General features: G+C 41.3%; 1 protein-coding gene across 1 annotated transcript in view; it reads left to right on the top strand.

The window, feature by feature from the left end:
• Nucleotides 1–13,007, top strand: part of ltk (leukocyte receptor tyrosine kinase) — a 66,376-nt gene extending 53,369 nt beyond the window's left edge. The window contains exons 20-29 of the mRNA XM_015969994.3: nt 2,216–2,402; nt 2,510–2,600; nt 2,978–3,042; nt 5,052–5,181; nt 5,271–5,368; nt 5,702–5,794; nt 5,983–6,084; nt 6,311–6,445; nt 6,659–6,749; nt 8,359–13,007. Of these exons, the coding sequence (XP_015825480.3) occupies nt 2,216–2,402; nt 2,510–2,600; nt 2,978–3,042; nt 5,052–5,181; nt 5,271–5,368; nt 5,702–5,794; nt 5,983–6,084; nt 6,311–6,445; nt 6,659–6,749; nt 8,359–9,336 (1,970 nt within the window). The 3' untranslated portion in view covers nt 9,337–13,007. The remainder of the gene's footprint in view (nt 1–2,215; nt 2,403–2,509; nt 2,601–2,977; nt 3,043–5,051; nt 5,182–5,270; nt 5,369–5,701; nt 5,795–5,982; nt 6,085–6,310; nt 6,446–6,658; nt 6,750–8,358) is intronic.
• Nucleotides 13,008–13,303: the final 296 nt, after the last annotated feature.

The following is a 13,303-nucleotide window of genomic DNA, read 5'->3' as shown; positions in this document are numbered from 1 at the left end:
GCTTTGTAACGCATAGATTTAAGACAGCGCCATGGCTGTCCTTAGTCACCAATTCTGTTCATAACTTTTATGGACAAGATTTCTAGGTGCAGCCAAGGTGTTGAGGGCATCCGTTTTGGTGGATTGAGTCTCTGCTTTTTGCAGATGATGTGGTCCTGTTGGCTTCATCAGAAAGTTTTTTTCCAGCTCTCACTGGAGCGGTTTGCAGTGTGAAGCAGCTGGGATGAGAATCAGCTCCTCTAAATCTGAGACCATGGTCTTGAATCGGGAAAGGGTAGAATGCCTTTTTCGGGTCAGGGATGAGGTCCTGCTTCAAGTGGAGTAGTTTAAGTATCTCTGGGGCTTGTTCACGATTGAGTGAAAGACGGAACGCAAGATTGACGGGTGGATCGGTGCTGCGTCTGCAGTGATGTGGGCGTTGTTCCGATCTGTCAAGTTGAAGAGAGAGCTGAGCCAGAAGGCAAAGCTCTTGATTTACCAGTTGACCTACATTCCAACCCACACCTATGGTCATGAGCTTTGGGTAGTGACCAAAATAACGAGATCGCGGCTGAAATGAGTTTTCTCTGCAGTGTGGCTGGGCTCTCCCTCCCCGCTTAGGCTACAGCCCCGCGACCCGGCCTCAGATAAGCGGCCGAAAATGTATGGATAGATGGATGGGCTTGACTTTTGTAACTGTGACTGAGATGTTTGTTTTGAGAGTTTTGATTTGAAACTTATACAATGATTTATTTTTCTGCAAGTTACAAAATGAAAATTTCATGTTACATACCGAAAGATACATGTTACAAAATCTGAATTGCATGTTACAAATTGAAAGTTACATTTACAAAACACATTACAAGTTACATGCAATACTGTCCCAATCAAAGCTTAATAGCATTTGATGATGTGTTTGGTTCTTTTTATCATCAGAAATCCTTTTTCATCTGTTTTCACTTGTTTCTGTATAAAGAGGTAACCTGTTTGACGTCTTGTAGACGTCTGGTTGTAGAACCGATTTTTCTTTGACAAAATTGGCAATGTTCATTTAGAGTTTCTTGGTTTCTTACTTTGAATTTCTTCCCTTTTTTAAATAATAAATTAAATCCCCAGACTTCCCTCTCACCGCTGCTTTGGATGTGCAGATAAATTCTAGCCAACATAGTTTGATCCTGTGAAGAAAACCCAAAGCAAACACAAGTTTGTGCCTATTGGATGTGGTTCCTGGAAAATGAACAATTTACACAGATTTATTATCATCAGGTAACAAGAAACAATATTTTGTTTACAATAAATAAGAATTGTCTTCCTTTCGCTGCCAAATGCAGCAAATAAAGAGCGATGTTGTTTTTATAAGTTGTGCGTTCAGCTGAAGATCTGGGTCAGACAAGTGGGAGGACAGTCGTCAGAAAAGTGGACGTAGAAAACAGAACAATGGTTTTCTGTCCTGACGCTCTGGAGGAAACACTAAAACACAAAAAAAATATTGAGGAAACTTGCAGATTCAGAGCAAATGAATGAAAATACATTTTGTTTTAATGTGACTTCTTCTCAACAGTTTGTGAAGAAATGTTTGCCTTTTTGCAGTAAATAAATTAGTTTTTTGCATTCGTAAAATCAGACCACTTTCTCGCTCACAAACCTTCTAGCTTAATGGTGTCTTTTCACCTGAGCTCTCCCCCATGCAGGGAGGTAGTCTGTGCCCTGGGCGCCCCCCTCCCATCTCCTCTCCCTCCTTCCCCTTCCCCTTCCTCCCATCGTTTCCCACCCTTCCTCCTAAAGTCCCTAGCATCTGCACCGGGCGATGGCTCGACGGCACCTCCTCCTCCTCCCTGCACGCCACTCCCCCTCCCTGGCAGACTACCAACCTGCATCGGGGATGTGGGCTGCCTCCATGGCGGGTGAGTCCAAACTCACTGGGACATGGTAGTTTAGGAGCAGTAACCAAGGAGGGGCCATCCCACCAGCATAAACACAGGGTTCCTGTGTGTTTTCAAAAAGGAGCCCCTCTGATTTGGTTTGAAAACAGAAAAAATGTCATTAAATCTTTTTTATTTGAATAGAATTCCTGGTTCTATCCCTCCTTGCGTTAGCGCTCCTATGCTTTGCGGTAGGGAAGCTGCCTCTGCATCTCTGCAGGTGTGGGTTCCTGGTCACAGTTAAGGTTTGGGACTTTTCTAAAGGCTCTGAAGTAAAACCGGCCTCTTTGTTCTGTCACCACCCTTGTTTGTAGTGTGGTACCGCAGGAAGAATGACCTGCACGCCGTGAGGGGACGTCTGCAGAGTCCAGAGTACAAGTTGAGCAAGATCCGCTCCTCCACCATCATGACCGACTACAACCCCAACTACTGCTTCGCTGGCAAGGCTGCATCCCTCAGCGATCTGAAGGAGGTACCACGAAAGAACATCACTCTTCTCAGGTACTGTTTGATCCACGAGGGAACAATGTCAAAATGTACCAGATTTTCAATTTCATTAAAAACATATTTTTGTTGGTATTTTATTTTATTTTTATTTATTTTTTTAGGGCTCTTGGACACGGAGCATTTGGTGAAGTCTATGAAGGACAAGTTCTGGGGATGAGTGCTGATGGTGGCTCCATGCAGGTGGCCATAAAGGTCAGCCCACACTCTGCACAAGACAAGTTGCAGTGACACAGACAAAAAGCACACATAATTCACCCAGCAGCATCCAGCACAGACGTTTTTACTTCTCAGTCCAGAAGAATTTAATGAATTTATTTTTCAAAGTAGTTTATTGTTTTAATATTTTAGAAGATATAAGTGTGACAGTTGAAGAAAAGTTAAAATCACCCACAAACTGGAGCAAATGCGTTCAACCGTTGGCTTCACGTATGCAAAAAAAGTAAAGAAAAGCTGATCTCTGTAGGGTGTAGCCTGCTTTTCAGTGCTCTGCTGATTAGGTCTGGTAATAAAGTTCCCCTTGACAAAGGCACACACTTCAACCAGCTTCTCTGATTCTGTCTGCTCCACAGACTCTTCCAGAAATCTGCTCCGAGCAGGATGAAATGGATTTCCTGATGGAGGCGCTGATTATGAGGTGCGACTAGCCGAGTCTGCCAGTTCAGCTTTATTATACAAGCAACGGAGACCAGGTTGTTGTTGCACATTTCTTCCTCTTTCTCTGTGTGGAAAAATCAGATGAAATGAAAGGTCCATTTGTAAAACGAGGTAAAAAAGCACAATTAGTTTATACATTTACACATCACTGCATCTTTTAGAGACATGGTTTTGGAAGCAAACAAAAATATGGCAACTTTAATTGTACTACACTGCTATTACCAGGTTTGACCACTTTTTGTCCTTACACCCAAAGTTTTCACTGAAATATTGTTATTCATATTCTCTAACCATGTGGGTCTCTGATGCCTCGTTAAGCAATCTCAACATTTTCAGTCAGTGTTTGGTTTTAGGAATCATGTGCTTAAAACAAGCCATTTCAAAAAGTCCTTGTTTGTGATGTCACAAATGGGGAAATTAGCATATAAACACCTCTCACATGTAAGAGAGAGCTGCTGCTAAAGGAGCAGCAGCTCTAACTCAAGCCCTAAGAGCTTTTCAGCTTATAGCAGCCTGAGTGAGGGGTGGGTGGGCGTGGCCAGCTCATTTTTTTCTTTAAAGTGACAGAGCCCTTGAAACAGCTCATTCTGGAAGGTACTGAAAATGCCAAGAGTAAAACTGCTGGGATCCCTTTATGTTAGAGGGATTCTGAGCAAAGGAATTCACAGATATTGTTTTGTATCGACCATAAAACTCTTATAACTTGGGAAAAAAGTCACAGTATGTCCCCTTTAACGAGGTATCTCCATCCACACAACTTGACCTTTCCTTGTAAATCCTAAACATGTTTGTTGGTGAAGACCACAACAGATCACTAGTTTCTTAAATACTTGGGCCATGTACACAAAGCTGGGTTTTTGTAAAACAGCATATCCTCCCCTACCTATCTTGGGAAAAAAATGGGTTCACACACCACTTCATATTCAGCTCAAAAGTGTAGTGCATTAAGAGGCACATTCATGGCAAACCTATACGTGGCAGTGGTTCCCAAAATCATCAGTGTCTTTGCTGAAAATGTGGGCCATCTGGCTACATGTGCCTGTCTCTACCAAAAAACATTCAATTAAATGCTTGATTTGAACTTCAGATCATCTGCGTGCGTCTTTATCCCTAAATGCATCGAATTGCTATTGAACAAGTGAAGTGCACCTAATAAAGTGGCCAGGGAGAGCAAATCTATTACTTTTACAAAACGCAATCAGCACAAGGAGCAAAACATGAAATCTCAATTTGTATTTTCCTTTTTTACATTTGCTGAAATCCTCTAGAACATTGAACCTCAACTTGTGGCCCGCAGGCCACATCCGGCCTGCCAGACCTTTAGAAAACTACAATCAAAACTGATTAGATGGAAAACAAAGCCCTCTGGAAGACTGCAGAGTAGATTTAGATGATTTTGAGTTATTATGAGGGTACAAGGCCAGGTGCAACACTGATAAATTCATGTGATGGTTTGGAGATAGAAGAGGAACCCAGCTGCAGATCAGGGTCATGAGCAGGTGAATTCAAGACCATTCGTTGAGTAGAAGAAATGAAAAGGAAACAGACCGGGCTTTAAGTACAAAACAACGGGAATACTTCCAGGGTGAGACAGTCAAAGGAACGATTAGAACTGAGCACTGTTTATTTACATGCACACTAATGACAAACACGGGACGAGCGCTCTGACTGACAAATGAGAACCAGGTGAAAATAAAAGCACAAACCATGACTGAGAGAAACAAATCCGGCATCCAAACTGAAGGAACACAGGGAAAAACTAAACCAAGATGACAAGAACAAACCCACAAAACATGAAGAGATGATCAAACCCACAACCCAAACATGTTTCTGCTTTTCTCATTGTCAAATTTCATTAAATTTCTACTTTGTTTAAAAAAAGAGATTAAATATGCTTATGCCGTTTCCCAGATGTTTAAATTAGTTTTTATGAGATTTGAATCAAACTTTTGGTTAAAATTTTCCTTTATTTGGCTTTTGATCCTGCAGCAAATTCAGCCATGAGAACATCGTCCGCTGCGTGGGAGTCAGCCTGAGCATCTTGCCACGCTTCATCCTGCTGGAACTGATGACCGGAGGAGACATGAAATCCTTCCTGAGACAGAACCGGCCTCGAGCGGTACGTGTGCTCTGCAGCTTTGTGATTACACGCTGGCATGATGTCTGCGTGTTCCGTTCTGATCTGAGTCGTGCCATTTTTAAAAACAGAACCAGACATCCTCGCTCACCATGCTGGATCTGCTGCAGATGGCCAGAGACATCGCTTTTGGCTGTCGGTACCTGGAGGAGAACCAGTTCATACACAGGTGTGTTCTCGCATCTGGTGAAATCTGAGCCCTGCTGCAGAAAACGGGACGTGTCATCAGGGTGGCGCTGCAGTCTGAGCAGAGTGATGCATTTAAAAGGGTTCAGCAGACCTGCTGTTACTCTGCCTGCAACAAGCATCACAAACTTATCCCTTTCTAGAATAAATTTTTAACTATTATTATTTTGTTTGTTTGTAATTGAGGACGCCCGATGGTATCGGCCAATATTTGCATTAAAGTATAAAATCAGAAACGACTGGTATTGGTTTTTACTCTTTTAATGACACAACCTTTACATACCAAGCATTATAATGGATTAATTGTTTATTTTAGAGACATTGCTGCCAGAAATTGCCTCCTGACCTGCTCTGGACCAGATCGAGTGGCTAAGATCGGAGATTTTGGGATGGCTCGAGACATTTACAGGTCTGTGTGCTGAATCCTCAGAAATCACACTGAACACAAAAATAATGCCTCTCAAAGGAAGATGAATTTGATCTAATTCTCATTCAAGAAGAGACATTTAAAATGTACTTTGAGTTCATGGTAAGGTTTTACCCTTGAGATGTAAACAGAAGAAAAACAGAAAAATCTGGTTTTGTTTTCCTTTCCAGAGCCAGTTATTATAGGAAAGGTGGTCGGGCCATGCTGCCAGTAAAATGGATGCCTCCGGAGGCCTTCATGGAGGGAATCTTCACCTGCAAAACGGATACCTGGTATGAAAATCTGTAAAAACAACTAATGTGAAAGGCACGTTTTTTAAAATAGCACAAATGTTGAAAGAATTTGGACAATAAACAAATCATTTACCTGACTACGATTCTTTAGTGCATGCTTTGTGACTGATGCTGGTGTTTATTTTAGTTTTTATATGTCTAATATTTCCACTTTGACATACACCCCCCCATCATCCCGTTTGATGATCTGTGTCTCCTCCTGCAGGTCGTTCGGAGTGCTGCTCTGGGAGATCCTTTCTTTAGGTTACATGCCGTATCCATGTAAAACCAACCAGGAAGTTCTGGAGTTTGTCACCAGCGGAGGCAGGATGGATCCTCCTAAGAGCTGTCCTGGGCCCGTGTGAGTTGAAACCTGAGCCAAGTGCAAGTCTGACATGTTTTTAAGGAGTGATTCTTGTTTCTTTGCAGGTTTTCTGAATCTGAGTTACACCAAATCTACTCTGTTGTCTCCATGTGTTGTGGTTTTATTGGTTTTATTTTTCAAGTGACAAAAAGAACAGACATCAACACTTTTTCATCACATTTAATTAGTTTTGTGTCTGTCTGGCTTTAGTTATCGTCTTATGACCCAGTGTTGGCAGCACTGTCCAGATCACCGACCCAACTTCTCAACCATCTTGGAGAGAATCAGCTATTGCACTCAGGTAAACTTCATCTTTAAAGTTTGCCTGGAATTTAAAATCAAATTGACCTTGTTTTTGTTAGGCATAGACAGCTTTAGGTGTTTATTATACCTAACCTAAAGTCTGTGCTGTCACTGACTGCTTTCTTATGTAAATTGGAGAAACGCTATTCTGAGAAATGCAGGTTTTCCTCATCATAAGCTTAGACACACCGCCTTAAATCTGTATGCTCCAACCCACTTCAACAATGGTAATATATAACACATTCTCACTCCCAGCGCGTCAAAAACAAACGCTTGGTCAGCCACCCTCTTCGTCAGACCCCTGACGCCAAAAGTGCCCTTTTTCATCACTTATGTGCGAAAAGGGATTTTTCCCTTTTCTGACTGCAGATCCCAATGCAGCGTTAAACTGACGCGTTGGGATGTCCACAGCCAGGGCACCAAACAAGCTCATTGTACCTCACCCTAACCTTATCCTCTTGTTATTTAGCCTTTCCCTCACCCCTATCCTAACCTTAACCATCTTGCTAGCGAACACGTTAGTGATCGGTCGCTCTAAAAGCTGGCTCTATGAAATGAACGGAAGGAGCCGCCTCGTCATTGATTGGGTTTGGACCGAGGCAACGCGAGGGGGGGTTTCAACTACCAAGGTGGACGTTAAAAGTAGAGGGTATTTGTAACCTCCCCCTCGCCAGATGGTATGTTGTAACTTTCCCCTTGGGCAGCAAATACGAAAATTTACAGTCAGAATACATTGGAAACAAATGCTTGATTACAGTGAGAGTAACATTTTAGGTAGCAAGTGGGTTAAGGTTAGGAAGAGGGTGAGGGGAAGGTTATAAATAGTAAAACGTTAAGGTTTAGGTGCGGATATATGAGCTGGTTTGGTGCAGCATCAGCGGACATCCCATCGCGTCAGTTTTACGCTGCATTGGGATCTGCAGTCAGAAAAGGGAAAAACCCCTTTTCGCACATAAGTGACGAAAAAGGGCACTTTTGGTGTCAGGGGTCTGACGCGGAGAGTGACTGACCAAGTGTTTGTTTTTGACGCGCTGGGAGTGAGAATGTGTTGTGTATAAATGTTGGTTGTAGTAATGCTAACCATAGAATAACACTAGCTACTGCTAACACTAGCCTGAACTACAGCTAATGCTTTCCCAACCTACGGCCAGCGCTAGCCTGAGCTATCGCTAATGCTAACCTGAACTACAGCTAATGCTAGCCAAAGCTACTGCTAACATTCTTGTTGAATGAGAGGAAAATAAAAAAGAAAACTGAAGCACCCCACAACACACACACACACACACACACACACACACACACTTGCACAATACAGAGCTGCTAGCTTCAGGCAGTGTCACAGAGCCAACAATGTGAAACGACCAATCAGCACGCTGCTTATTTAATGTTCATGTGCTGTCTCAGTGGGCTCCTGCCATTTTGAGCCCCAACAAAGCTATGTAGAGGCTCAAAGAACCAAATGTTTCCAAATGTAAAAAAACCTCTGTCTAGCACCTCTTTAAATTATAAATGAAACAGTTATTTTTTAACCTATTTTTTTTATTAGTGGTTTGCTGTGCTGTACCATCATAATAATGGTTTCTGTCTGTATTCAAACTCCTAACAAGGACCCCGATGTGATTAACACACCCCTTCCAATGGAGTACAGTCCAAACACAGAGGACGATGGAGGCACAGTATTGCGTCCTGCTGTCCCATCCTCCACCAGCCTAAATCCACTGCTGGTCTCCCGTCCTATTTGCCACGACTCATCTTCCCAGCTTGGTTTCACCGCCAAAGGCTTCAGTCCTCCGGTTCTTCCCCCACAACCCACCCAACCCTGTCTTCTCCTACAAAGAATACAACCTGTCCACCATGAGGTGATATCATGTTGCCAGGTCATCGAGCCATCTTGGGCTGAGACTGTTCCTGCTCCTGGTCTGTCAGCAGGAAACTGCCTCCACCCTGAGCCTCCTCATCACCAACCGTGCTCCAGAAACAGCTCCTCCTCAGGGAGCCAGAGGCTGAAGAACAAGACTAAGAACCTTTGGAATCCAACATACGGCTCCTGGGTCTTGGAAAGCTTCAGGGGGAAGAAATCTCTGGCTCACACTCAGTCCGTGCCGCTCTCAAGCAACAGCTCACCGTCCTACAGATCGACTCCAGAGAACAACGAAGCTTGTTGTATCAACCCCACCAGCGCCTACCTCAGCCCCTCTTCTTCTGCCTCCCGCCAGGTTCAAACTGCCCAATCGGTGACCTCCCAGAAAATCCCAGCTGGTGGGGCCTCCAAACCCGGCATGAACCTGGCAAAGCTCCAGAGTTTCCCTTGTGGGAATGTCAACTATGCTTACGATGAGAAGAGCTGCGAGGCAGAGAGCCTTCCCTCGGTCATGTCCAAACCCTCTGAAGCCATCACAAACACCAGCTTCGCCCTGACTCTTGGGCTCCAGAGCTCCTCCTCATGTATGCCCAAACTCCTGCTCAAACGCCACGCCAGCTACGGACACGAGGACGTGAGGAGACACACGAAAACCGAGAAGCCCATGCGCGACCGGGACTCTGGCTTTTCTTTGTCTGAAGACCTCAGCGTTGGCCACGTCTAGAAGAGAGCTGATTTAACGCCAACTAGTGTCCAAACCTAAAAAAGACCAGATTTTATAAACAACACCATGATGAGAGCTCTGAAATGGTTCAGAGAGCCACCAGATGAAACCATTACAGCTCCTGGAATGCTGGAACACACATTTAGACTCATAATAAAGACATTTATGTATTTTGATACTCAGACCTGAGCTGTTTCTGGTAGCGAGACACTGATGTCCTCTGAATGTCCTCCATGGTGGTGAAACTATTGCTGCAGATGGACTCTTTCTATATTTGTTTTATGAAAGCTTTGGTAGTAATATATTTGACTTAATAGTATTTAGTGAAATCATGAGGTATCGATTTGTTTAAAAATACACGTGCAAGAAGATTTAAGGAACTGTGCAGCAATCACACATAAGTGAGCTACAAAAGTGTTAAATGTGGAAAAAAGGAGCAAATTGGCATCACCTAAAAGACGTTCTATAAAAAAAAACAATTCAAAAATGTTTTTGTCTTTAGAATTTTTCTATATATTTATATACATATTTAGTCTGATTATTCTAAATTATAAATCCACTACCACCGACTCCTCCAGTTCATTTATCCTTGGTTGATTTCCTTGTAGCAAGTAAAGCCATAACATACCAGTTGCAGGAGCTGTGATGTTAAATCTTAACGGGTTTGTGCTAAAAGTATGTTTATATTTGAAAATGGTGCAACAAGGTAACACCGGGTAAAAAAGACCTGAGGTGTAGTTGTACGTTAATTTTTATCAGGGGTGTCCAAAGTGAGGCCTGTGGGCCATTTATGCCCCTCGGGTTCAAAAAAACAAATCACTTTTTTTGCCTAAAGAGCTGATTCTATTCTGAGATTTGCCGTGATACATCAAGCATTTTTAAAGAAAGCAAAACCAGTTTTCTGTTTTGTTGTTGGGATAAAAACAAGTATTTTCTTAAGACTGAGAAAACAAACAAAAACAAAAAATAGCAATTGGTCCCACAAATCTATGTGAATACATAAAACCCTTGGTAACACTTTACAGTAAGGGTCACTATATTAACGTTAATTAGTGCATTACTAAGCATTTAATAAACAAAGGGTCCCTTTATTAATGTTCCCGACATTTTTAAATATTAAGTGTCCTTAAGGTCCAGATGGTGTGTGTGTGTGTGTGTGTGTGTGTGTAATGTTTTGTAATGTATTAAGATTAAGCAGTTGTTAATACTTTATTTAATAGTTTATTAATGCTTAATAATTAACATTAATAAATAACCCTTATTGGAAAGTGTTACAGATAATATTGTTTTAATTCCTCTAAGATATTCATTTTTATTTTTTTGGACATTTTAATAAAAAAACACATTTTGTAGACATTTCTAGTCAATGATTTTGGCAAAAAGTCAGGATAGCAATGGTTTACATGGAGGGGGCGGGAGTTTAAACTCTGCTGCCAGCCACTAGGGGGTGTTTGTGCGGCTATACAAGTCAATGCTGTGAACAAGACTCTTCGATTTTTTTGGTAGGAATGATCATTTGCTGTGGAAAGAAAAATGTTAACATTTAATTTAAGGGTAAGATGTGAGTCCACCTGGATAATGTGAACACCACTCCTCCCAAATCACTGCAATAACATGTGTAGATTTCTGGCATGTAACATGTTTTGTTTAACTACAAAATCAATTTTTTACAACTTTAACATTCTTGACAAAAAACTATTTAAGAAAAGCTTGTGCCAAAGCTGCATGGATCTGGGTTTTTGTTCCGTACATTAGTGCCTCCCGTCACTATCTGTGTGACTTAATTTACCTTTAACATGAAACAAGAGTCATTCACCTTTTAGGGAAGCAGTTTGAATGAAATCTATTCCCGTCCCGATGTTTACTTGGCCTGGTGGTTATATAAATGAGTAAATAGACCTTTCATCTGTGATAATATTTGCTTCAAGTACCTCCTTTCTCCGCACGGGAGTAAGTTTTTTGTTTTTATTTTTTATTTTTAATGTGAACTTGTAGTCAATCACTGCCATTAGAAATGTAAAGCTATAAGACTTGTAAGCTTTCAACCGATGGAGATGTTCATCTTAAACTCAACGAGCGCTGCAGGTAACTCATTATTTATGTTTAAAGGCTTTGTTTTTATTTAGTCAGCAGATTATCTGTATACTTGATGACATTGTGTTTTATTATAAATCTAATGAGATGTAATTTTTATGTTATTTTTTCTCAGACCTGCTGCATTTAAACCAAACTGTTTTTCTCAAAGCTACTGTAGATCATTTTACAGTATATATATACGTACAGACTTATACCTGAAAAGCCTGCTGAGGCTGTAAAATTAACCCTTTCAAGCATCAAAGTAACAATTTTGTTTTTAACGAGCCAAAAATATTCCCTCATAAAGTTTTTACCTTACACCAGAAGATAGTAGAGATGTGTAACTTCAATCTGAGCAACACTTTTGGGTGTTTCTATTAAAAGTTTCAGAGTTTAAAGTTTGAAAACTGCCTCCTTCGGGGGTGGGGGGCTCCCGACTGAGGAGTCAAGACGGGAGGAGCTCACAGAGGATGAATATTATTACATATTAGAAGAGAAACTTACAATGCCGACAGGCCCGTTTACTGTTGATAAAAGCTTTTTGTCAGGTAGTGACTGATTCTGAAGTGTAATATTCATCCTCTGATGAAGATATTCACTCGTCCAGTGAGAAGGTAAGAGAGGCTGCAGCTGCAACTCGTGATCCAAAGTTTATCTCACCGAGTTCAGGACATGGTGGGTGTAGAAAGGATGGTAAAAACACCGCTAATAGTGACAAATGTAGTGGGAATGTAAAAGAAGAAGAAGAAAAAAGCCAGGCAGACACCGTCAATGTGAAACTCAAAGTAAAAAGAGCATCACGTAAGTGATATGAATATTCCAGCGATTGTAATAAAACAGCATTACTAAAAGGGGAAAAACTTTGCTTTTGAAACCAATATGAATGTACTATTTTTATGAAGCAAGATGAGGGCGGAGCAAGATGACGGTCTGTTTCAGCTCCGTTGTTTCTGTGATTTTGTTTTTTCGGCCAGAAACCGAAAATACACTTTTGGGTCATTTTCGGCCAGAAATTTTTTAGAGGCTGAATTCAGCCCTATCCTTTAGCTTTACTACTAAAAATAAAGATGCTAAATTATAGTATTGTATTCTAGTATTTTCTTGGCCAGTAGGCAGTCTTATAAGTGCTTTTGTGGACTCTTACCCTTCTTGGGAAAATACTTATTTTTATACATCCTGGTTTACACCTGACTAACCCATTGCATTTGTATTTTTAAAAAGATGTAGTTGTTTATTGTTTATGTTCAATCACTGCCGTGAATTATTTCTGCCCTGCTGTGTTGTTGTCGGCAGTTCCTGTGTTCATCCAGTAGGGGGAGATGTTCAGTTTTAACTTCATTAAAACTTACATGTAAAATGTGGTCATCCTTGTTTATTTGTGCTTATTTTTATTTAGTTAAGTATTTAGAATAGTTTTAAACTTTGAGTTTTTGAAAAGAATCTATGTAACAACAAATATAAGGAAAAACCTTTAATTTGATACACTTGTGCCTCCGTATGATCAGTTTTATCCACATAATTTCTTCCTATTTCTCTGAAGTCTTATATAAACAAAGATAGTGTTTTACTCATTAAACATACTATTTCCATTTGAATTTCTTGTATAAGTCCATTCATTTCACATACACTTCATAATAATTACATTCTGATAGAGTAAATTACGAGTTCGCTCATCAGGGGAATGACCAGTCTGGTCTTGGCCAGGATGGGAACAGGATCAGAAGAAGGGGTGGAATAAGTGAATTGCCGAGAGAGGGCATTGGCTTTGGTATTTTTGGAACCGGGGCGGTAGGAGATGGTGAAGTTGTAAGACTCGAAGAACAGAGCCCATCTGGCCTGGCGAGGGTTGAGTTGTTTGACTGATTGTAAGTGGATGAGATTTTGGTGATCG

The sequence above is a fragment of the Nothobranchius furzeri genome, chromosome 18, assembly GCF_043380555.1.
Source record: "Nothobranchius furzeri strain GRZ-AD chromosome 18, NfurGRZ-RIMD1, whole genome shotgun sequence".
Classification (NCBI taxonomy): Eukaryota; Metazoa; Chordata; class Actinopteri; order Cyprinodontiformes; family Nothobranchiidae; genus Nothobranchius; species Nothobranchius furzeri.
The sequence above is the reverse complement of the archived record's forward strand: the minus strand, read 5'-3'. Positions and strand labels throughout refer to the sequence as shown.